The 23,633-nt window shown below is 36.3% G+C and overlaps 1 protein-coding gene across 9 annotated transcripts; it reads right to left on the bottom strand.

Annotated features, from left to right (window-relative positions):
• Positions 1–12,012: 12,012 nt before the first annotated feature.
• Positions 12,013–15,741, bottom strand: LOC107619349 (phospholipase A(1) LCAT3-like). 9 transcript variants are annotated; one of them, XM_016321609.3, is made up of 8 exons: positions 15,236–15,741; positions 14,947–15,038; positions 14,682–14,809; positions 14,388–14,532; positions 14,222–14,273; positions 13,104–13,164; positions 12,362–12,490; positions 12,013–12,274 (listed from the first exon to the last, which is right to left on the bottom strand). In XM_016321609.3, exons 1-7 carry the CDS (start codon positions 15,309–15,311, stop codon positions 12,442–12,444), a joined length of 603 nt encoding a protein of 200 aa, XP_016177095.1. In that variant the 5' UTR covers positions 15,312–15,741; the 3' UTR covers positions 12,013–12,274; positions 12,362–12,441. The 9 variants fall into 9 exon arrangements, with proteins under 9 accessions (XP_016177095.1, XP_016177096.1, XP_020967959.1 ...); XM_016321610.3 differs by having other exon boundaries at positions 12,388–12,490; XM_021112300.2 differs by having other exon boundaries at positions 14,388–14,523.
• Between the last annotated feature and the right edge of the window lie 7,892 nt (positions 15,742–23,633).

The following is a 23,633-nucleotide window of genomic DNA, read 5'->3' as shown; positions in this document are numbered from 1 at the left end:
AAAATTTGGAGAACATTGGTTGATAAAAGTGTGTTTGGTATTTTTATTAAAAATCTTGGAAATTAAGTACATACTCATGTATTAATTATGTAAATCATATGCATCGATACTTGTGTATATGTTTTATTTTGAAAAAATATATATATAAAAAAAGAAAATAAAAAGGGGACAAAGGCCCCAATGAAAAGTAATAATAACAATGCATATGGGATGTAAATGAAAAAGAATGCATAAGTATGTGAAAAGTGAAATAATGGGTAGCTAGGTGGTATTAGAATTGCATAGGTTGTTATATATTAAATGAGAGTTTAAGTTGATCAAAGATTCAAATTCTAGCTCACTTGACCATATGTATCCTTACCCTTACCTTAGTCCCATTGAAATCTTGAAAAGTCCTCATGATATTTGTATGCATATTGGTGCACGAATAGTGAATCACACTTTTCACACTCGTACCACTAACCAGCAAGTGCACTGGGTCGTCCAAGTAATACCTTACGTGAGTAAGGGTCGAATCCCACGGAGATTGTTGGTTTGAAGCAATCTATGGTTATCTTGCAATCCTTAGTCAGGAAGTCAATTATATTTATCAGTTGAGTTGTGAATCAACAAGAGAGCATGGATTAAAGGTTACTTGTTATGCAGTAATGGATAATATGTTGGAGTTTTGGAGATGCTTTGTCTTCAGAATCTCTGCTTTCCTCTGTCCTCTAATTCATGCACGCACGTCCTCCTATGGCAAGCTGTGTGTAGGTGGATCACCATTGTCAATGGCTACCATCCATCCTTCCAGTGAAAAGGGTCCAGGTGCGCTGTCACCGCACGACTAATCATCTGCAGGTTCTCAGTCGTACCGGAATAGGATTTACTATCCTTTTGCGTCTGTCACTACGCCCAGCACTCGCGAGTTTGAAGTTCGTCACAGCCATCCAATCCCATAATCCTACTCGGAATACCACAGACAAGGTTTAGACTTTCTGGATTCTCATGAATGCCGCCATCAATCTAGCTCATACCACGGAGATTCTGATTAGGGAATCTAAGAGATATTCATTCAATCTGATGTAGAACGGAAGTGATTGTCAGACACACGTTCATGGATTGAGGAAGGTGATGAGTGTCACTGATCATCACCTTCTCCATAGTTAGGCGCGAATGGATATCTTAGATAGGAACACACATGTTTGAATGGAAAACAGAAATACTTGCATTAATTCATCGAAACATAGCAGAGCTCCTCACCCCCCAACAATGGAGTTTAGAGACTCATGCCGTCAAAGAGTACAAGGTTCAGATCTAAAATGTCATGAGATACAAAGTAAGTCCCTAAAAGTTGTTTAAATACTAAACTAGTAACCTAGGTTTACAGAAAATGAGTAAACTATAACAGATAGTGCAGAAATCCGCTTCTGGGGCCCACTTGGTGTGTGCTGGGGCTGAGACTAAAGCTTTCACGTGCCTGGGGCTGTTTTGGGCGTTCAACGCCAGCTTTGGATCCTTTTCTGGCGTTGAACTCCAACTTGCAACTTGTTTTTGGCGCTAGACGCCAGAATTGGGCAGAGAGCTGGCGTTGAACGCCAGTTTACATCGTCTATCCTTGAGCAAAGTATGGACTATTATATATTGCTGGAAATCCCTGGATGTCTACTTTCCAACGCAATTGGAAGCACGCCATTTGGAGTCCTGTAGCTCCAGAAAATCCATTTTGAGTGCAGGGAGGTCAAAATCCAACAACATCAGCAGTCCTTTTTTCAGCCTGAATCAGATTTTTGCTCAGCTCCCTCAATTTCAGCCAGAAAATACCTGAAATTACAGAAAAACATACAAACTCATAGTAAAGTCTAGAAATATGAATTTTTCCTAGAAACTAATGAAAATAAACTAAAAACCAACTAAAACATGCTAAAATCTATATGAAATTAACCCCAAAAAGCGTATAAAATATCCGCTCATCACATATATTGAATCATTGTTGATTGTTAGATAAAAAACAAGTCTTAGAAAGCAAGATTAGAAGAGAATTGAGTGAATCAACCCTATACACTTGAGTGATTAGATCGTATACACATGCGATGAGGAGTTCGATTGCTCAATTGTATGTTTTCACCTATGATTATCTTTTATCTTGCAAGTTTGTAAATTCTTTTAATTTTAAGGAATCAATTCAATTGTGGATTTGACTTAGTTGTGGTTGCTTTAGCCCTTATGTTTATATATATATTCTTGAAAATTGATTTATTTTGACCAAGTAGATACATGTAGATAATTAGATAGTATTAGATAGAGCAGTTGCATGCATTTAGATAGATTGCATTTAGATAGCTTGCATTGAATAAATGTTGATACCACTTTCTTGTCTTTCTTGATGTTTAGCATGAGGACATGCTATTTTTTAAGTGTGGAGAGTTTGATAAACTGCAATTTTGTGGTTTATTTTGGAATGAAATGAGTAGATTTTATCAACTTATCTTGCATTCATTTATTGAAGTAGCATAGTTTTGTGAATTTCTCCTAATTGTGCCTAATGATTAAAAACATGCTTTTTAGACCCCTAAATTGCTAAAATTCACTTTAATTTCATTTGATGCCTTGATGTGTTTGTTGAGTGATTTCAGGCTTAAAAGGCAAGGATGGCTTGAAGAAGTGAAGAAAAAGCATGCAAAAATGGATAATTCATGAAGAAATAAAGTTTGGAGAACCTCATGGTTGAGCGTATGCATGCCGTATGCGTATGCATGAAACTCAAGTTGCGCGTACGCATCATTTTTGAAGATCGCCAATTTGCGCGTAAGCACGCCTCATGCATACACATGACTGTCAGCACGTGATTTAACTTAAGTGAACACGTGGATTGCGATTTCAAGGCTTTCTTGGGCCCAATCTAACTCAATTCTGAAGTATTTCAAGCTAAACTTAAGAAGGATCAAGGAAGAGAGCAATTAGGAGAGTTTATGCCATGTTTTAGGTTAGATTTCTAGAGAGAAAAGCTCTCTCTTCTCTCTAAAATTTTGGGTTTTAAGTTTAGCTCTCTCCCTAGATTTAGATTTTGATCTGGTTTTAACTTAGTTTTTCTTACCTTTTATTGTTCCAGCATATTAGTTTTCTTAGTTTTATTTGTTAATTTCTCTATTTTATTGCTTTTAGTTTTATTAACTCTTGTTAATTTTAATTTTCTTTGCTGGACACTCTTTTGCAAGCGAAGAGCTATTTTTGGGCATATTTATGTTTTGTACTTAGTATATATATGTAGAGATACTCTCCACTGATGTATAAACTTGTATTTTGTCCCTTTTAGAGGTTGACTCGGAGAAACAAGAATTTATATTTATATTTTGGTTTATTGCAAGTTTGTATATATATATATATATATATATATATATATATATATATATATATATATATATATATATATATATATATATATATATATATATATATATATATTGACCGGCCTTTGCTTCGCAGGTCCAGTGATCGGATTTTAGAAAACCACAAATGATCGGCAAGTGCACCGAATCGTACCAAGTAATACCACAGGAGTGGGTTATCATTCCCAGAGGATTAACAGATTAAGCACGCAACAGTCAATTGATTATTCTAGTCAGACAATCAAAATTGAGGGTTTTAGAAAGCTTTAACATAAAACAATGTAATAAATAAAGGAAAACAGTGAGTATTGAGAAAATAATATGATTAAAAGAGTTAAGGTCTCAGAGATATTGAGACTTCCAAAAAAATACTTTTTACTTTTCACTTTGATCATGCAAATATGTATTTATGGAAAATCATTAGTAATCAAACCCCAATTCTTTGGTAATTTAATTTCTCTTAACCTAATTAATCACTAATTCCTTAGTCAATCACTTAAGAAAAGAGTTGAAGCACGTTCACTGATTTAGAAGCCACACAATTCACAAGAATTATTCCTAGTTGATTCGATGTCACATATCAAGTCAAGTTTTCAAACTTAAAAATTGTGAGAAGAAGTTTTCAAGTTTAATTCAATTAATCAACTTTTCCAAGAAATCAAAAGAATTCAAGTCAGAGAAGAATTATTTTCCAACACATTCAAATCTTTTAGATGAAGAACGAAAACTTTTCTTTAGAGAACATCAAATCATTAATCAAAGGTAGAAAAGCTAGAATATTAGTCCATAGGAATTAATAGAGCTCCTAATCTTAACCAGAGAGATTAGTTGCTCATGCTTTCAGAAAAAACATAAAATTATCAAGTGTAAAAGGTGCCGAAGAAGAGGAGCGATCCGCTCACGTATGTGACTTATCTCCTTATATATTAATCCTAAACAAATTCAAAATTCAAAACTTAAAATAGAATCAATTTAAAACAAAATCAAATCTAACTAATTAATGTTTTTCTTCCCAAGTCAGGCTTTAGATCTTTTCTCCTCCAGATCCTTAATCAATGCTAGAATTCATGGGCTTGAGTTGAGCCTTGAATAAATCAGTTAAGTGCTGAAGAATTGGATGACTTGGTAAATTAATTGAGGTTCTAAAAGGTGACTATTGTGTGTGGAACGTGTCCATGTAGCCATGCAACATATGACCTTCAATTTGGAGAGTTTGGCTTCTGTTTAGGTCCTCACGTGCCACGCCTAGCTTCCCACGTCCCACGGACATGCATTTTGGTCTCAAATTGTTCTCTGTTTACTCCCAGGCATTCACGGCTGAATTCCCACGTGAGACGTGAACTGAGTGTCATGCATACACATGCCAGATGCGTATGCATGATGCTCCTTATGGCATAGTCGTGTGTGCGCATACTAGATGCATATGCATGACTCCTTTCTATGGCTCTAATCGTGCGTACTCATGCTAGATGCATACACGTGATTTCCTTTGATTTCCCAATTTGTACGTACACGTGATAGATGCATATGCATGAATCCCTTAGATTCTCTCTTCACATTGCACGTTTGGAGACTCATGTTGCACTCTAAGGTTATCATGCATACGCATGCCAGATGCATACGCATGAGGTCACTTTTTGCATTGGTTATGCGAATGCGTATAATATGCCTACGCACAACACTCCTACGTCCAACGACTATATCTTCACGTCCCACAGCTACACTTTTTACCTCAAGTTTTGCTTTCTGTTTTGCTTAGTTGTGCCACGCCTAAATGCCCACATTGCACGGCTAGCTTTCCTAATCAGTTGGTGTCTACGGAGCTCTCTATTTGGTCCAGAGGGCATCTCTGAGTTGTTTTCCCTTCTTGTTTTTCTTGCTCATAGTGATTTCTGGCCACTTTTTCCTCTTTGATCTTTGTCGATTCTCTTCCTAATTCTCCTATAATCAATGAATTCAACTAACTCAAAGTAATGCTCATTTAACCATAAAATCATTGCTTATCTAACAAGAATTCTTAGCTAATAGAACGAAATTATGAAGGAAAAATAACTAAAGATGCGAATGCATCAATACACGGAACTTGAGGAGACCGTAGCCGAAGGTATGGACGAGATGGCTGTGAACTAAAGTCTCAATTTGGAGTCGTTGCTCTGGAGGCGAACCTCTCCTTCTTTAGTCCCGACAATATTGTAGTGGACGGCAAAATTATTCCTTCCCCGGATGATGAGGAAGACACTCATATGCCTGATCCAAAGACCTTGGGGGCGTAAATCAGGCAGGCTTCTCAAGTTCTCGCTCCTCAAGTGGATAATGATCCCCTTCCTTCTACAAATTTTTGGGCTTCTGCTGCATCGGTGTCTGATTGTATTCCGTTTTCCTCTACTCAGCCCGAGGATGCCACTATTGGAGAACAACTCCTCCTTCTATGATTTCTAGCTTTGAATGGCCCGACCTGTGGGTCTTTTTGAATAATTTTAATTTTGTGATGGTTGTAATTTGAACAACTTTTATTTTTTTTGTTAAAAAACCTTCTTCCACTATTCTAATAGTGGCTTTTTGGCATGAATGATTGTGTTGTTTAAACATCTTTCTTTAATCGGTACAGTTGTTAGTTGAATACAGATTTTTATTGTTTCGACAACTTTCGATGCTGTAAAAAAAGATGTCGGCGAAGTAGATCGGACTTTTTTGGACCTTTCATATATAAGTATTATTTTTTCTTAGATGTTTGAGTCTGACTTCAAGTAATTGGACTTTATCAAGTTACTCTTACATTTCGTTTTAGGTCTGACTTGTTTAAGGTCGGGTCACGACCTGTATATATAACTTCTTACACTAATTTGTACCTTATCGCTTCATCTTGCCGACCATTCAAGTCGGGCAATGGTTTTTACAGTTTTTCAAACTTAAATTAATGCGTTTGAATGGAAAAGTTTGTAGAAAATGAATTATTATTGATAAAGGAAAAAGATTTACATAGGTCGGCTTGCTACTAAGGATTTTCCTTTTACCCTTAGCCCTTACTATGGTACCTCTTTAATGTCCCCTTAAGGAAAACCCTTTTTTAGAAAAAACCACGAAGTCAGGAAAAAGAGTGCCACGGGGAGCAAGGTACGCTTTCTAACTATAATACCTTTTTAAGTTACAAGCATGCCACGACCTTGGGAGCTCGTTCCCCTTTAAGTCAGACACTTTATGGTAACATTTTCCTAAGACTTCGACAACCTTGTAAGATCCTTTCTAGTTTGCAGCCAGCTTTCCTTCGCCGGACTTCAGAACTCCAATGTCATTTCGGATTAGTATGAGGTCGTTTGAGGTGAAGCTTCTCTTGATGACTTTTTGGTTGTACCTTAAGGCTATCCTTTATTTAAATGTCTTCTCTTTTATCCGAGCTTGTTCTCGGACTTCTAGGAGGAGGTCAAGTTCTTCCTCTTGTGCTTGGACATTGATCATTTCATCATAGAATATATCTAACTCTTAGAGATTCTTCAGCAATTTCTACTGGAATCATGGTCTCTATTCCATAAGCAAGTCGGAATGGTGATTCCCCTGTTGTTGAGTGGGGAGTTGTCCGATAAGCCCACAAGACTTGAGGAAGCTCGTCTGCCCATGCTCCTTTTGCATCTTGTAGTCGGTATTTTAACCCGACCAATACGACTTTGTTTGCGACTTTGGCTTGTCCATTAGCTTGAGGGTATTCTACTGATGTGAACTGGTGCTTAATCTTTAGGCTGGCCACCAAGCTTCTAAAGGTTGAGTCGGTAAACTAAGTTCCATTATTCGTGGTGATGGAATGTGGAACTCTAAATCGGGTGACAATGTTCTTGTAGAGAACTTTCGTCTTTGTTGAGCTGTGATAGTTACTAAAGGTTTTGCCTCGATCTACTTAGTTAAGTAGTCAATACCCACTATGAGGTACTTTACTTGTTCAGGGGCTTGTGAAAATGGATCGAGAAGGTCAAGACCCCATTCTGTGAATGGCCAAGGTTAGGAAACGCTGATAAGCTCCTCTAGAGGTGTTACATGGAAGTTGACATGCCTTTGACAAAGTGGAAATTTTTAAACAAAATCAGATGCCTCCCTTTACAAGGTCGGCCAAAAGAAGCCGACTCGGATCACTTTCTTGGCTAGTGATCGTGCTCTTAAGTGATTTCCACATATGCCATTATGAACCTCTTTTAATACCTCCTTAGTCTTGGAGGTCAAGACACGCTTTAATAGAGGTGTGAATACTCCTCCTCTTTTGTAGAGAACATTATAGACCAGGGTATAGTTTTGTGCTTCCCTTATGAGCTTCCTTGCTTTCGTTTCATCTCCAAAAATGATATCGAATTTAAGATATTTGACTATGGGAATCATCCACCTTAGGATTTGGTTGGATATAGTCATTATGTCCAACTTGTCATCTTCCTTCAACACTGATGGTGTGTGAAGAGTTTCCTGGATCGGGCTTCTATTGTTGCCCCCTATCTTGGTACTGGCTAGTTTAGAGATGGCATCAGCTTGGGCATTGGATTTTCGAGCTATATGTTGGACCTCTCTTTCGAAAACTGTACTAATTATTCTCGTGCTTCTTTCAGGTATTTCTTCATTTTAGGATCTTTAGCTTGATAAATCCTGTTAACTTGTGAGGTTATCAATTGAGAGTCACTAAACACTATTAATCTTTCTGCCCTAACTTTTTTAGCCAGCTTCAAGCTAACAAGTAAGGCTTCATATTCTTCTTGATTGTTAGAAGCAGGTAACTCGAACTTTAATGATAGCTTAATCTGAGTTCCTTCTTCATTTTCAAAAATGACTCCTACTCCACTTCCAGCTTTATTGGATGATCCATCCACATATAGACTCCAAGTTGTAAGGTTCCCTTGGCCTTCAGTGTATTCGGCCACAAAGTTAGCCAAATATTGGGATTTGATTACTGTCCGAGTTTCATACCTTAAGTCGAATTCGGACAGTTCCACCGCCCATTGTAACATCCTTCCTGTAATGTTCATTTTTCGCAAAATATGCTTCACAGGTTAATTAGTTCGGACCTTTATAGTATGGTCTTAGAAATAAGATCAGAGCCTTCTGGAAGAGAGGATGAGGGCATATGCGAACTTCTCTATCTTTTAATAGTTTAGTTATACCCACTGTAAAGCTTTGCTCACAAAGTAAATAAGTTATTGTTTGTATTCATCTTCTCGGACCAAGGCTGAGACTATAGCCTGACTTGCTACTGCTAGGTAGAGAATAAGCTCCTCCTCTGGGAGAGGTCGGACAAGGATTGGGGGTTGGCTTCGGAATATTTTAAAGTTTTAGAAGGCTTGTTTGCATTCATGAGTTCATTTAAATTAGTTCCTTTTTTTAGTATTGAGAACATGGGTAGAGACTTCAGAGCTAATCCTGCTAAGAACCTAGACAACGCTGCCAACCTTCCATTTAGCTGTTGGACTTCCTTGAGAAAAGTCGGGCTTTTTTATCATATGGCTTTTCACTTTCTGGGTTGGCCTTAATACTTCTTTGAGTGAGCATGAAGCCTAAGAACTTCCCGAACTCCACTACAAAGGTGCATTTTGTAAGGGTTCAATCTCATCCCATGCTTCCCTATTGTAGAGAACACCTCGGATAAGTCGGTCAAAAGAGCAAGGTCGTCTCTAATCTTGACGAGCATATCATCTACATATACCTCTATTAGCTTTTCAAGGTGAGACGAAAACACTTTATTCATCAGCCGTTGGTAGGTGGCTCTAACATTCTTTAGTCCAAAAGGCATTACTATATAACAATAGTTAGTCCTTGGAGTAATGAAAGAAGTCTTTTCTTGATCCGACTTGTACATTATGATTTGGTTGTATCCCGACTATGCATCTATAAAGGACAGATATCTATACCCTGAAGTTGAGTCAACCAGGGCATCAATACTGGGGAGAGGGTATGGATCCTTGGGGCAAACTTTGTTAAAGTCTGTGTAATCCACACTGATGTAAGAAAAATTGTCGGTTAGGAATTTTCACAAAATAATTCCGTTGATAGTATAGTTCCGAACCAACAATTAACCCTCAGTCAAAGTTTAATTTGTTTGTCTCAAGTACAAACCCAATAAAAACTGAGAGTATTTAAACATTGGGTTGTCTCTCAAAGGAATCGCAGGGAAGTGTGCATATTATTGGTTATGGGTGTATATTTTTGGGGTTTTGGATTTGATAGACAAGAAAATAAAACCAACAACTAAGGAATATAAATGCTAAAAGCTACTCAAGGCACGGATTAAGAGTCAAGGAATCCTATCTTGGATCATTGACCACAACATGATGATTACAAAGAGTTAATTCCACTTAGTTGTCCTCTAACATCGGAGGGTTAAGTCAAGTGGACATAATTGGTCCTAGAACCAATTAACAACCCTAAATCACCAATGGAACTGGACATCAATAATCTCAAGAGACCGAAGTCCTCAATCACAAGCCAAGAGTACCAAAATCTAATCTAAAATTCAACCAAGCATTTTATCAAATACTTGGAAGGCATAAAAGAAAAGCATGGTAAAATTGCAAGAAATATTAAATCTACAACTACCCAATGCAAGAAAACAATAATAACAACTCAATTAAGCAATAAAAAAAATATAAAACATAAATTGCATTAATAGAACTCAAAATTAACAAAGAGTTCATAACCATAAAAATGACAAATAGAAGAAATAACAAATAACTAGGAAAGCAAAGATGTAAGAATAAGGAATTGAAAGGAAAACTAAATCAAGACAAGAAATTAAACATAAATTTAAGATGCAATTAACCTAATTCTACCTTAATTCTAGAGAGAAGAGAGAGCTTCTCTCTCTAGAATATAACCTAAAGCATGTTTCTATCTAAGCCTAATTGTTCTCCCCTTGTTCCATCTTGAATTCTGCCTTTAATAGCTTCAAAAATAAGTTGGACTTGGGCCTGATGCAGCTCATAAATCGCCAGTCAAATTTTCTTTAATGAAGTCACGTGACGAGTGTCACGCGTACGCATGGCCTTGCAAGTCTCCTTCCTCACGCGTACGCGTGGCCATGATTTCCACCAATTCCTCATTTCTTCATGAATTCTCCATTTTGCATGCTTTTTCTTCACTTCTTGAATCCAATATTTTCCTTCTAAACCTGAAATCACTAAACAAACACATCAAGGCATCGAATGGAATTAAAGAGAATTAAATTTAGCAAATTAAGGGCCTAAAAAGCATGTTTTCACTTTTAATCACAATTTAGGAGACATTCACAAAATCATGTTATTTCATTGAATAAATGTGAGAAAAGTTGATAAAATTTACTAAATTCAACACAAGATAAACCCTAAAAATGGAGTTTATCAACCTCCGCACACTCAAACCATGCATGTCCTCATGCTAAACCAAGAAAGATACAATAAGGGGTATCAACATTTATTCAATGCAAACTATCTAAATGCAACCTATCTACATGCATGCAACTACTTGGTCAAAATAAGTCAATTCCCAAGAATACATATATGAACATAAAGGCTAAAACAATCACAATCAAATCAAATCCACGATGGAATTGAGTTCTAGAAAAGAATTTAACAACTTGCAAGAAAAGAAATGATCATAGGTGAAAACATGTAGTTGAGCAATTAAACCCCTCACCAGATGTGTATCCGCTCTAGTCGCTCAAGTGTATACGGTTGATTCACTCAATTCTCCTCTAATCATGCTTTCTAAGATTTGTTTTTGATCTAACAATCAACAATTATTCAATGTATGCATACAAATATCGTGAGAGCTTTCTACGAGGTTGTAATGGGGCTAGGGTCAAGATAAGGATGTATATGGTTAAGTAAGCTTGAAATTTGAATCTTTCACTAACTTAAGCTCTCACCTAATATATATAATAACCTATACAATTCAAATACAAACCTAACTACCCATTCTTCACTTTTTCACACACTCGTGCATTCTTTTCAATTCACATCCCATATGCATTGTTATTATTACTTTACTTTCGGGGCATTTTTGTCCCCTTTATTGCTTTTCTTTTTCTCTTTTTCTCTTTTTCTTTTGTTTTTCTCTATTTTTTTTCTTCTTCAAAATAAATTATTTACAAAAGTATCAATGCATACGTTTAAACATTCAATGCATGAGTATGTACCAAATTCCCAAGATCTTCAACAAAAGTACAAAAATACACTTTTATGTCTACCAATATTTCCAAACTTTCCCACACTTAAATGATACACACTCTCACTACACTACAAGAAAATACATCTATTGCCACGCTTTTAAAGTGTGGCGTGCGAAAAGATGAAAAAAGCGTGGCGATAGCTTTTTGCCACGCTTTTTGAGCTACCGCCATCCTTTTGAAAGGGTCACATATGCTAGCGTGGCGGTTGCTCTAACGACACGCTTTTTTTTGCCACATTTTTTATAGTGTCACGCTTTGTGAGAGATATGGCCACGCTTTTAAAGCGTGACAATAGTGAGAGATACGGCCACGCTTTAAAAGCGTGGCAATAGCCTTGTCAAATTAAAAAAAAATATTTTTTCTGACCTTACCTTCATCGCTGCACAATATAAATTTTTAATCCTTTTTTGTTACCAAACCTATAAATATAGTATGCAATTTTTATTACAAGACAAATCAAACAGTAATTAGTGAAATATAATTTTTGCTATAATTATTTTATACCTTAAAAAACTAATATTCAAATACAAAATAAATCTCGAGTTCAAATAACAGTGCAAATGATTACAAGCTCTATTCTAACCAAACACAACCGTGCAAAAAAAGAAAAAACAAAAAATATAACCATGTCTTCTTATAGTAGGACCTATGTACTGCCCTTTCTTAACCATCAAGTTCTCCGGCGGTTGAGTCTCCTCTAATCATGTCACTTCAGATGCTTTATCTACCTCAACACCTTTTATTTAAAAATTAACACATGTTAGGATTTGGCCTTTTCTATTAGGCTTATTATTATTAGGACAAGAAGGAGCAAGAGAAGTACTTGAAAGATCTTTGATAGAAGGAGACCTTCAGAAATAGGAGCAGTGTCTTCTATTTTCTGTTGAGTATGGTGGAGAAAGTTCACGGTGCCGATGGTAAGTTTCCGGTCAACTGATTTGATGACAGTATCCTTCAATGATAATATTCAGAATCAGATTTTAAGAAATAATTAAAATAAAGAAAAAATCATATCATTAAAAAGTATAAATGGAACAAAGGTCTTACAAGGTCTGCAAGTTGATCAGCTTCCCAAATTAAATTCTAGCAAGCTTAAAAAGAATCCTAAATTAAATTTTACAATTAATTTATACAATAGAATGATTATTTTCTTCATTGATTCATTCTCACAGTGCCAAAAATGTCTCCCCGGGTTGACAACCCTTGTCATTCATATCAATTGCAAATGTTTTTCCCCAATTCAAATTCAGAATAATGAACATTTGGTTCTTGGTTTTGACTCACAATTATTTTAGCACTGAACTTTATGCACTGATATTATTTTCATATTCTTATAGAGATAGGATTGCAATCGTTAAAAAAAATAAAGAAACATGTAATTTTTTGGGATAATCAAAACTAAGTAGAAGATTGCAGAAGATCAAGTTTGATAGTAAATCAAAATTTCAAGACAAAGTTTATATTAGACATAGCTTAAGCACCAATAAAACAAGTTTACACACATTCAGAAGACTGCAAATGTGAGAAAGATTCATTCCAAAGAAACTGATGCAACGAGGTCATACCTCATTATTCCAGCATCAGCCAGGGCAAGACTAGCACATGATATGACAACTGGGAGATCACCTTCATAATAGTAATAATAATAATAACAAAATCACAATAGAAGTTGGTTGATTTTGTAATTACGTAGCACTAACATCATGACTTGCAGGCTAAGATATATAAGAAAGTAAAAGGGGCTTACACGTATATGGTAAAGAAAGCTCAAATTAAAGTCAACTAAATTAACTAAGGCATACATAATTATATCATCCTTCATGATTCAACAAACGGAGATCCCTTTAAACTTTCATTACAGCATCATGCCATCATTCAAACAGACAAAAATTCTGACCGTACAAATCACTTGAGATCAAGAATTTACCAATTGATGCATAGTCCACCTTGATACGAAAAAATAGCTTTTAAAGCCATCAACAAACTCTAGTCTAGTTAATAAAGTATCATTGATGCATCCAGGGGCTTCTGTTCACGAGGAACATAAAATCCAAAAGTTTACGGAATCAAGAAAGGAGGAAAATAAGAGTATATAGGGAAAAGAATGCTAAGCCCATGACGTATGGGAATTTTTGCAACCAACTGCATTCTTTTGTAACTTTCATCATCACATACTATATTTATACTCTGGACCATAAATAAAAAAAGTCATCAAAGAAAAGTGACATGTTATTCATAGAAAGCAAACAAAAATGGAAGATAAACATGCTCTGGTACTTATTTTTATGCAATCTGGAAAAAATGTCAATAAAAGATCAAGGTCATACCAAAGAACATAATGAACTAAAGAAAAAATGAAGCTTTGAAGGGAAAAGGCAAGATAATTTAGCCTTAGCATTATCACTTCATAAATTTGAAGAAATGCATTATTGTCAAGAAATTATGCAGCATGGACTACCATATGTACGACTTTCAAGATGGGCGAGTTTCTACCTAAATGAGTGTTTATAGAGTAATCAAAATATTTGATAGCACAACAAAAATATATGAAATATTAGAAGATGAGTTTAGTTCCACACATCCAAATACCCAATTAAAATTCTGATTTATTGTGTAGTATTAAGCAAAAAGTACGACCTACTTGCAGGATAAGAACAACATAAAAAAAAGACATAGGAATTACCTTGAAAAGGACACGTCAAGCAAGTCCACTTATTCACATATTTGACAAAATCCTGCCAACACAATGTACAAACTCACTGGTAAGTATTTTCAAACTACATGGGATAACTTTCTTCTCTAACTCTATGCAATATATCGTAGAAATAGCATGAGTTTTGTAAGCGCACATCACGGTGAAGAGACAAGAAACACAGGATCATGATTCCTCCCATAGAATGGGAAATCAAGTTAACTTTCCTTCCACCAGAGGCTTTGTAAGCAGTTTCCAACTTGGCTTTAAGGCCATCCATCAGCTTGTCAATTCTGCCAACACTAACAAAAATAAGGCACATAGTTATGCTGAAGGGGATTAGTTTCCTTCCTTGATAATTGAAAGGTGGAATACCCTTGGGAAACAACTAAACAAATAAATAAACCACTGATTAAACTTGATATTATGCTGAAGGGGCCGAGCAATTTACCTATTATTTTGCCTGAAGTCATAACCATAACCAAGAAATGTGGTTCCTTTCTTGTAGCCACACCCAACAAGCATGTCAATCATATCATGGAAATGATACAACTCAGTCAAATGTATACATTTCATAAACTACAACAACATTTCACATAACAGCAGAAAATCAAATCAAATCAGTTAAATAAAATTCCCAAAAATAACAAAAAATAAAACAGGCTATGTTGAACTGTTGTGTATTGGTTTAATCAATTAACAATTGAATAAATTACCAAAGATGGATCTAGAATATCAATTGTATAGAGGCCATGATCATCTTCAGGGACCACAATATTAGATTTCTGGTCAAGTGTTTCAGTGTAACCTGAAAAGTTGAACACAATCTGACTCGGAATCAGAACTAATGAAGTTTATCAGAACATAACATGTATTGTTTTTAGTACAAATTTGAAAATTTTACTCCAAAAGCAAGCTGATAGAATCACGAAGCTCCATTTCCATTTTCAATTAACCCTAGATTTTAAGAAATGTTTTTATTAGAGGGAAATAGGTGAAACTCACGGAAAGTGAAGGATTGAGAGAAAGGGCAGAAGAGAGCTTTGGACGAGTAAGGATTCGATTGCAGACACAGCTCCATGATTTGCTGATGCAAGCAGCAGAAGCAAACCAACGAGCCGGGAGCCTCGCCAGAATGTTCTGGAGAAGGTCCTTGTTCACCGAACCGAAACTTCCACCGTTCCCGTTGGCTGAGAAGGCAGTAGAGCAGATGAAAAGAGATGATAGAGGAAGGAGTGCAGAGACTGGTGGCGCGGAGGAAGGAAAGGCGACCTCCGTTGGCTGACCGACGCAGTGAGTAATGAGCGCCAAGGGAATGCGAACACCAACAAAGACGGGTTAGGGGAGACGACGGAGGGAGCGCCGGCAGATGAGAGAGTGCAAGCGACGCTGATGAGCTCTGTCTGAGTGTTAGGATTTTTAGAGCGTTGGCGTAATGGTGTTACAGCCTTACAGGGGAGAACAGTAGAAGCTAAGTCTGATGAGTGATGAGTTAGTAGCGCGTTTGGGACTTAGTAGTTTCTTTTTTTTTTAAGCGAACCTTTTCGCCACGCTTTTTTGGGGTGCTAATAGAGTTATTGGAAATGGAGATGCTTAAAAAACGTGCCAAGATCAAAAATTTTTTGCCACGCTTTAAAAGTGTCTCTGTTTTTTTCTATGGCCACGCTTTTGAAGCGTGGCAAAAAAAACGTGGCCAAATCTCAAATCAATTGCCACTCTCATAAAAGCGTAGCCATAGACCCCTTTCTCATGCTTTTTAATCGTAGCAAGAAAAATGTTGTCAAATTTCTAATTAATCGCCACCCTCATAAAAGCATGGCCATTGACCATTTTTGGCCACGCATTTAAAGCGTGGCAAGAAAAAAGCGTGACCATAGGCCTTTTTCCTTGTAGTGCTAGTCTAAGCTAATCATTCCAAATAAGGGAAATTTATTATTTTTTTACTTAGAGGTAGTGATATGCTAAAATTAAGAACAAAAGGGGATTAAAATAGGCTCAAAATTGGTTAACAAAGGTGGATAAAAGGTTAAGGCCATTTGGGTAAGTGAGCTCAAATGAAATAAAGGCCTCAATCATATAAATGCATTCATACACAAAATAATAGACAAAAAGAATCAGACAAATAAAAGATTACAATCATAGAAAGAGAATAATACACACAAGAATGAAAATAGTGGTTATATGATGTAACCACACAATTTGGCTCAAAACTCACATGGTTGTATGTTCTTAGCTCAAAAATCATGTTCCACAATATAGTTCAAGCAAGTTACAATGAAAGATCTCAACTCAAATCAATTAGGATATCAATGCCCTATAGTTAAATTCCTTGGAAAATTTTATTATTTTGACTAAGCTTATTATATATATGAAAAGAAATGCAATAAACTAAGACAATGCAACTAAGAATTCTAAATGACATAGTAATAATAGAAAAAAAATGAAATGTGAAAGTGTTGGGATTAGAAATTTGTCACCCAAAAATCGGCCGATTGGTCGGACAACCTCCCCACACTTAAAAGTTTGCATTATCCTCGGTGCATTCAAAGATGAACAAGGGGGTACGCCGGCTCCACGGATTGCCACCTTCAGTTGGTGGATCAACCGGCTGCTGTGTGTTCTTTCTTCTGCTTTCATTTTTGCTTATGGTGAATTATCCTGAAAGAAAGAAAGCAGGATAGTAAGATGAATAAATGCAAAAGAATGGAAGCATGGATTGTTGGAATGAGGTATGAATCACCAGAATGTGAGTGAATAAGGTTGTGACATTAGTGAAAACAAGTGTATGAATTCTATGTCACAATTATAAAAGAAATATGCACTTCACTCATTCCAATGTGCTTGAAATACTTTAAAGAAAACTTATTGTTTAAAACAAACAAACAAGTAATAAAGAATCATAGAAAACATTCAAGCAAGAATCAAGCAATTGTGAAATGGATGATGAATAGATATTGATTGCTGTGCGAGAGAGTTTAATGAAAAAAAGAAGCTATGAAAATCACACACCAAATAATGACACACATTGAAGTTTGTTTGCATCACCCAATTGACATAGAAGTGGGTGACATGGCTGCTATGCATCTTAGGAAAATAGAGATGGATATAAGGTGAGATCAATCACATAACAAGCATGGTCCACAAAGCTTAAAAAGCTCAAAAATATGTCACTAGGTAAGCTTACAATCCAATTTCACAATTCTGAAATCTCAATGCATGAAATAGGTGACGTAAATAAAGACAATCATAAACAAGCATCACCTAACAAAAAATGCATCGAATAGAAGTAATTGCCTAATGATGGATAGTGAAATGATTTAAATCACATGGTGGCCAAAACATGTAATTCAAAAGATTTAAAATGCTTGAAGGCAATTTACAAGTACTTGGTATGCATAATTAGTAAGCATGAACAATTTAGTACCAAGCCACAAAGTATAACCTCAATAAGAAAATCCAACAATGAATATTAACAACAATGATGTTAAAATAACATCTTATCAGTAATCAGCAGCCATAAACAGCAACAAGATTAATAATCCAACACTTTGCACCAAAACAGAAAATTTAAATAGAAAATTAAACTAACTAACTAACTAACTAAAGAAAATAATGGTGGATGGTAAATGGTGGTGATGGATGATGGTTGGATGAGGGAAAGAAAAGAAGAGAAGATAAAAAAAGAAAAGAAATCGAGAGAAGAGAAGAAAAGAGGAGTGTGTGAGACAGGGGTGCCCACGCGTACGCATGGGTCACGCGTAAGCGTGGGTTGGCAGAATGGGGTGCCACGCGTGCACATCTGGCAGGCGTACACACGGGTGAAGAAGACAGAAGGTGACACGTATGCGTGGATGACGCGTACACGTGAGGAGGGTTGTGCGCCTCGCACCCCACCAGCACGGTCCTGGCACAACTTACTATCCAGACCGTGCTGTTGCACAGTTTCAGCATCCTTAACGCATGGTTGATTTTTTATGGTCACGCGTACGCATGGGTCAGGCATACAGGTGACAAGCTCTCTTTTTTTTTTACATAAAGAAAAGAAACAAGGCACTCCTAACCACTATATACATTTCTAAAAACCAACCAAAATTTAAATCTACTAAAATCCTTAACCTCTAAAAACTATTCAAACATGCAATTAGGCAATTTAAAACAAAGATGTAATTCAAAACAAGTAAACTATAACTCAAGGCATAAATCTAACCAAACAAACTAACATCTAATGGCAATATATACAAGAATAATATCAAAGGCAAAAAATTACCTAACAATGGTAACTCAATTCATTCATCAACCATATCTACAAGAGAATGGAAAGAGGTTACCATGGTGGGGTGTCTCCAACCTAACACTTTTATTTTAAGTCCTCAATCACAAGCCAAGAGTACCAAAATCTACTCTAAAATTCAACCAAGCATTTTATCAAACACTTGAAAGGCATAAAAAGAAAGCATGGTAAAATTGCAAGAAATATTAAATCTACCACTAACCAATGCAAGAAAAAAATAATAACAACTCAATTAAGTAATAAAGAAACAAAAAATATAAATTACATTAATAGAAATCAAAATTAACAAAGAGTTCATAACCATAAAAAGGACAAAACAGAAGAAATAACAAATAACTAAAAAAGCAAAGATGTAAGAACAAGGAATTGAAAGGAAAACTAAATCAAGACAAGAAATTAAACTTAAATCTAAGATGCAATTAACCTAATTCTACCGTAATTCTAGAGAGAAGAGAGAGCTTCTCTCTCTAGAATATAACCTAAAGCATGTTCTTATCTAAGCCTAATTGCTCTCCCCTTGTTCCATCTTGAATTTTGCCTCTAATAGCTTCAGAAATAAGTTGGATTTAGGCCTGATGCAGCTCAGAAATCGCCAGTCACATTTTCTTTAATGAAGTCACGTGACGAGTGTCACGCGTACGCGTGGCCTGGCAAGATTCCTTCCTCACGTGTACGGGTGAGGCATGACTACGCGTGGCCATGATTTCCACCAATTCCTCATTTCTTCATGAATTCTCTATTTTGCATGTTTTTTCTTCACTTATTCAATCCAATCTTTGCCTTCTAAGTCTGAAATCACTAAACAAACACATCAAGGCATCGAATGAAAATAAAGAGAATTAAATTTAGCAAATTAAGGGCCTAAAAAGTATATTTTCACTCTTAAGCACAATTTAGGAGAAATTCATAAAGCCATGCTATTTTATTGAATAAATGTGAGAAAAGTTGATAAAATCTACTAAATTCAACACAAGATAAACCCTAAAAATGGAGTTTATCACACATACATCCTCCATTTCCTGTTTTGCTTTTTTACAAGGACCACATCAGCCAGCCACAAAGAATACTTTACCTCCCCTATGAACCCAGCTTTTAGTAAGGCTTGCACCTGTTCTTCCACAACCTACATTCTTTCAGGACCGAGCTTCCGTCACTTTTGCTAAATCGGTCAGAAACCTAGATAAACGACAAACTTATGAGACATCAGGTAGGAGTCTATACTAGGCATATCAAAGGCTTTTCAGGTGAAAAGTTCAGAATTCCTTTGTAGGAGATCAACGAGCTGTGCCTTTAGGTTTTTTTCCAAGTTGGCCCCTATGCTCGTTGTCTTTTCTGCTTGATCCTTGATTTGCACTTTTTCTATCTCTCCTTCAGGTTGGGGACGTAGCTCTTCCCGAACTTGGACACTGCTAAGCTCAATAGTATTAACTTCTTTACCAATTGTACTGCCTCTTAAGTTGAGACTTTCATTGTAACACTTTCTTGCTAAGTTCTGGTCTCCTTTTATAGTGGCAATTCCTCTGAAGTTGGAAACTTCATGCATAGGTGAGGTGTAGAAACGACTGCAGCTAATCGGTTCAAGGTTGTCCAACCTATCAAAGCGTTGCAGGCTGATGCCACGTCTACTACAATGTAGTCGAAGCTTAAGGTCCTTGATTTCATGCCTTTACCAAAAGTGGTATATAATATAATGAAACCAAGTGGTTGGATCAGCGTATCTCTTAACCTAAAAAGATTGTCTAGATAAGCCTTTAGATCATTTTCTTCTAACCCGAGTTTGTCAAAAGTGGGCTTAAATAGTACGTCGGTTGAACTCCTTTGGTCCACCAAAGTTCTATGGAGATTTCTGTTAGCAAGGATCATTGTAATTATTACAGGGTCGTCGTGACTAGGTGTCACCCTTTGTGTGTCCTCTTTGGTGAATGAGATTGTGGGCAGATCGGGGGCTCTGCTATCTTTTTCAACTTGATATACCTCCTTAAGATATCTTTTATGTGAGGACTTAGTAACTCCTCATGTTGCATATCCTTCATTTATCATGTGTATGTGCCTATCAGAAGTTTGGGAGGTCGATCTCGCTATCCTTCAGGTTCATCACCTCTTTTCCTTTTCCCTTGGTCGTCTAATCTCTCGGCGAGGTATCTTCTAGCCGACATTCTCTAGCCAGCTTTCCTATGACATTTTTCAGATTATAACAGTCATTGGTAGAATGCTCATATAGCTTATGATACTCGCAGTATTCTGTCCGACTTTTGGCCTTTTTGTGTTCAATAGGGTGAGGGGGTGGAAGCTTTTCAGTGTGATAGATCTTCTTGTAGAAATCAATAAGAAAAACTCAGAGTGGGGTGTAGTTGTGGTATCTTTGAGGCTTCTCTGAGCTGTACTCCTCTTTTTTCTTTGTCTCCTTCTCCTTATCCCAAGCTTGGTAGGGAAGGTTTAACTTTGGGATGGGATCTCTAAGTTGAGAGTTCTCCTCCATGTTGATATATATAAAAATCGGTAATTTAATAAATAATTAACTAATAAATTAATTATAAGCTAAAAAAATTAGAAAATTAAATTTTATAATTTGAAGAAGTAAAAATAATTCAAATACGAATTGGAACACTAATTTTAAAGATTTTGGCCCAAAGTTGGGGTAACGGGCCGAACCGATTAAATTGGCCCCAAATTGGGCCCAAGGTCCAACATATATAAACCAAACACAACCATTCTTTTCTTTTTGTCACAATGAAACATGCTAAAAGGGAGAGGTTGGTGAAGAACCCTAATTTCTATTTTCCAATTCAATTTTCAATTGCCCATAAATTTTAATCCGGAGCTCCGATCGCCGCACCGTTTGCAGCCACGCGTTCACCTCGCCGATCTCCTCAATTCTATATGAACAAAGGGGTAACAAACTTTTAATTTCTTGCCTAGTTCCCTCTTCCATTCTATTTTCATGTTTTGGTTATGGGTGTTAAAAGATTTTCATTATTTTGATGGTTTAGGTGTAATCTAACATTAGGAAATTGTTAGATTTCACCCCAATCATATATGGGTAAGGTACAAAACCCTTGTGAATTGATGAATTAGGAAACCCTAGTATTTGATTTTGGTACATTATAAGAAACTAGATTGGATTTATGATGAATTGGAGTTGAATCGATGAATTGGAATGCTTGGAATAAAGCTTCGGTGGTTGGAACTTGTTGGTTTGATTTGGAGACTTGGAGACTTGTGAAGAAAAGATTTTGGTGGTGTTTCGAGCTTAGGAAAAAATCAGCCAATGTATGATTTCAGTTTCTTGTAGTTAACATATAATGTTGCATGAAACTTAGGCTAGTGGCCCCTAAGATAGGTTTGAATTATATGCATTGATTGATTGAATGTATGTGGTGAATTGTATGAGAAGATGATTGAGCATTTTGAATGAAATTGATGTGTAACTAATAATGGTGATTATAAATTATGGTGAAATTTAGGCGAGAGGCCGTATCCGGTAAGTCGGGGTAAGTTGATGAAATTAAATGATTGAATGTGGTATGAGTGTGATTTTGATGATGGCATTGAAATTAGTGGTTAATATATGAATTCTGATTGGAATTTTGAATGGTGAATTGAATTGGTGGTTTGAATAAAGGTTTAATTTAGTATATGGATAAAATGTGATTGATGATGATTTTTGATGTGGTGGAATATATGTTAATTGTTGTTGTCGATAATGATTGATGATAATAGTGAGATTTGGTGGATTTATGAGTGAAAATCGTTGAATAAATTGAAGGATTTAGTTGTTGGACTGAATGTGAAGTGATCAAGAGTATGTGACAATGTCTAGGAGTAATAGATATTGCATTGGGTGTGGATTATTTAGTTTGAATTAAGTATTTTGGAAAACTAGAAGATTTGTAAGTTTTGGTAAAGACTAATTTTTGACTAACTTCGGTGGCCCATAACTTAGCTTCCAGACTTCCAAATCTTGTGAAACTTCTCTTGAATAAAAATTGGGTCCGTGAAGTTTATAATGTTTGAGAAATGGACTAAAAATTAATTTTAACGAAAAAGTTATGCGCATTTGAAGTTTGGTATGAAAAACTGATTTTTTGAACTTATCAAGTTTTTTAGAGTTCTGATATGCATGCTTATGCGGAAGGCACCACGCAACACGAGTATTGGGCTCTGCCCAACAGTCTCGCATACGCGGTAAGTGCATGCGTACGCAGACAGTGCATGCGTATGCAGAACCGTTATTTTTCCAAATCTCGCGTACGCGGGTGGCATGCGTATGCATGACCACCCTTTTGCCAAAGTTATATTTTTGGATTTTCAACTATTTTTCTGGTGTTTCAAACCTCTGTAAACTCTGTTAGAGGTCCGATAGATAGTTTTTAAACTTAAAAATAAGAGCAAACATATTGAGGGAGTTGGATTGATATTGAGGAGAGATGTATTAAAGGTAATGAGAGGAATGATGATGATTGAAGATGATGAGGTTGGCTATGAGAATGAAGAATGACGAGGGTTGATTTTAGTTATGAATTTTGAATGAAGTGGAATGATATTGAGAATAGATTTGAAATGAGATTGAATTTGATTGAGAAATACCACCAGGTAAGATGCAATGGCGTTGTCCACTTGCTCCGGGTAGAAGTTGAGATAGAGGGTAAGATGCAGTGGCGTTGTCCACTTGCTCTGGGTAAATGTTTGAGATACCAGGTAAGATGCGGTGGCCTTGTCCACTTACTCCGGGTAAAGATTCGAGACACCGGGTAAGATGCAATGGTTGAGTTTTGTCACACTTGATCCGAGTTGAGAATTGTAACACCGCCTAGGTAAAAGGAAAGGGTCGAGGTTATCCCCCTTTCTCCTGGTTACGCAGGTAAAATGCAAGGGTTGCGATTTAGTCCCACTTGCTCTGTGTTATGGTGTTCCTATTAAGGGTTCGCTACTGGACATGTCGGGTTTGGCTGTATAATCGACAGATGATATCATTAGCCATATGGCAGACATGCATCATATGACTTGTATGTTTTGTTTGAGTATGCATTTGTTTTGGGCTTTCCTATTTGCTTAATTATAATTAACTTCTACCTGATCTATTTGATGTATCTGCTATCCATATCTGTGTTT

Source organism: Arachis ipaensis, chromosome B9 (assembly GCF_059453495.1).
Source record: "Arachis ipaensis isolate K30076 ecotype BB chromosome B9, ASM5945349v1, whole genome shotgun sequence".
NCBI lineage: Eukaryota > Viridiplantae > Streptophyta > Magnoliopsida > Fabales > Fabaceae > Arachis > Arachis ipaensis.
Note: the sequence above shows the minus strand (reverse complement) of the source record. Positions and strands in the feature narration are given on the sequence as shown.

Bases quoted from the DNA above. Each gene is read 5' to 3' on its own strand.
- LOC107619349 (XM_016321609.3), bottom strand. From the start codon at position 15,311: ATGGAGCTGTGTCTGCAATCGAATCCTTACTCGTCCAAAGCTCTCTTC. The intron at 14,274-14,387 runs GTGCGCTTACAA...TTGTGTTGGCAG, and splicing joins TCTTGTCTCTTCACCGTGAT to GATTTTGTCAAATATGTGAA. The intron at 12,491-13,103 runs GTATGACCTCGT...TTATCATTGAAG, and splicing joins GCTGATGCTGGAATAATGAG to GATACTGTCATCAAATCAGT.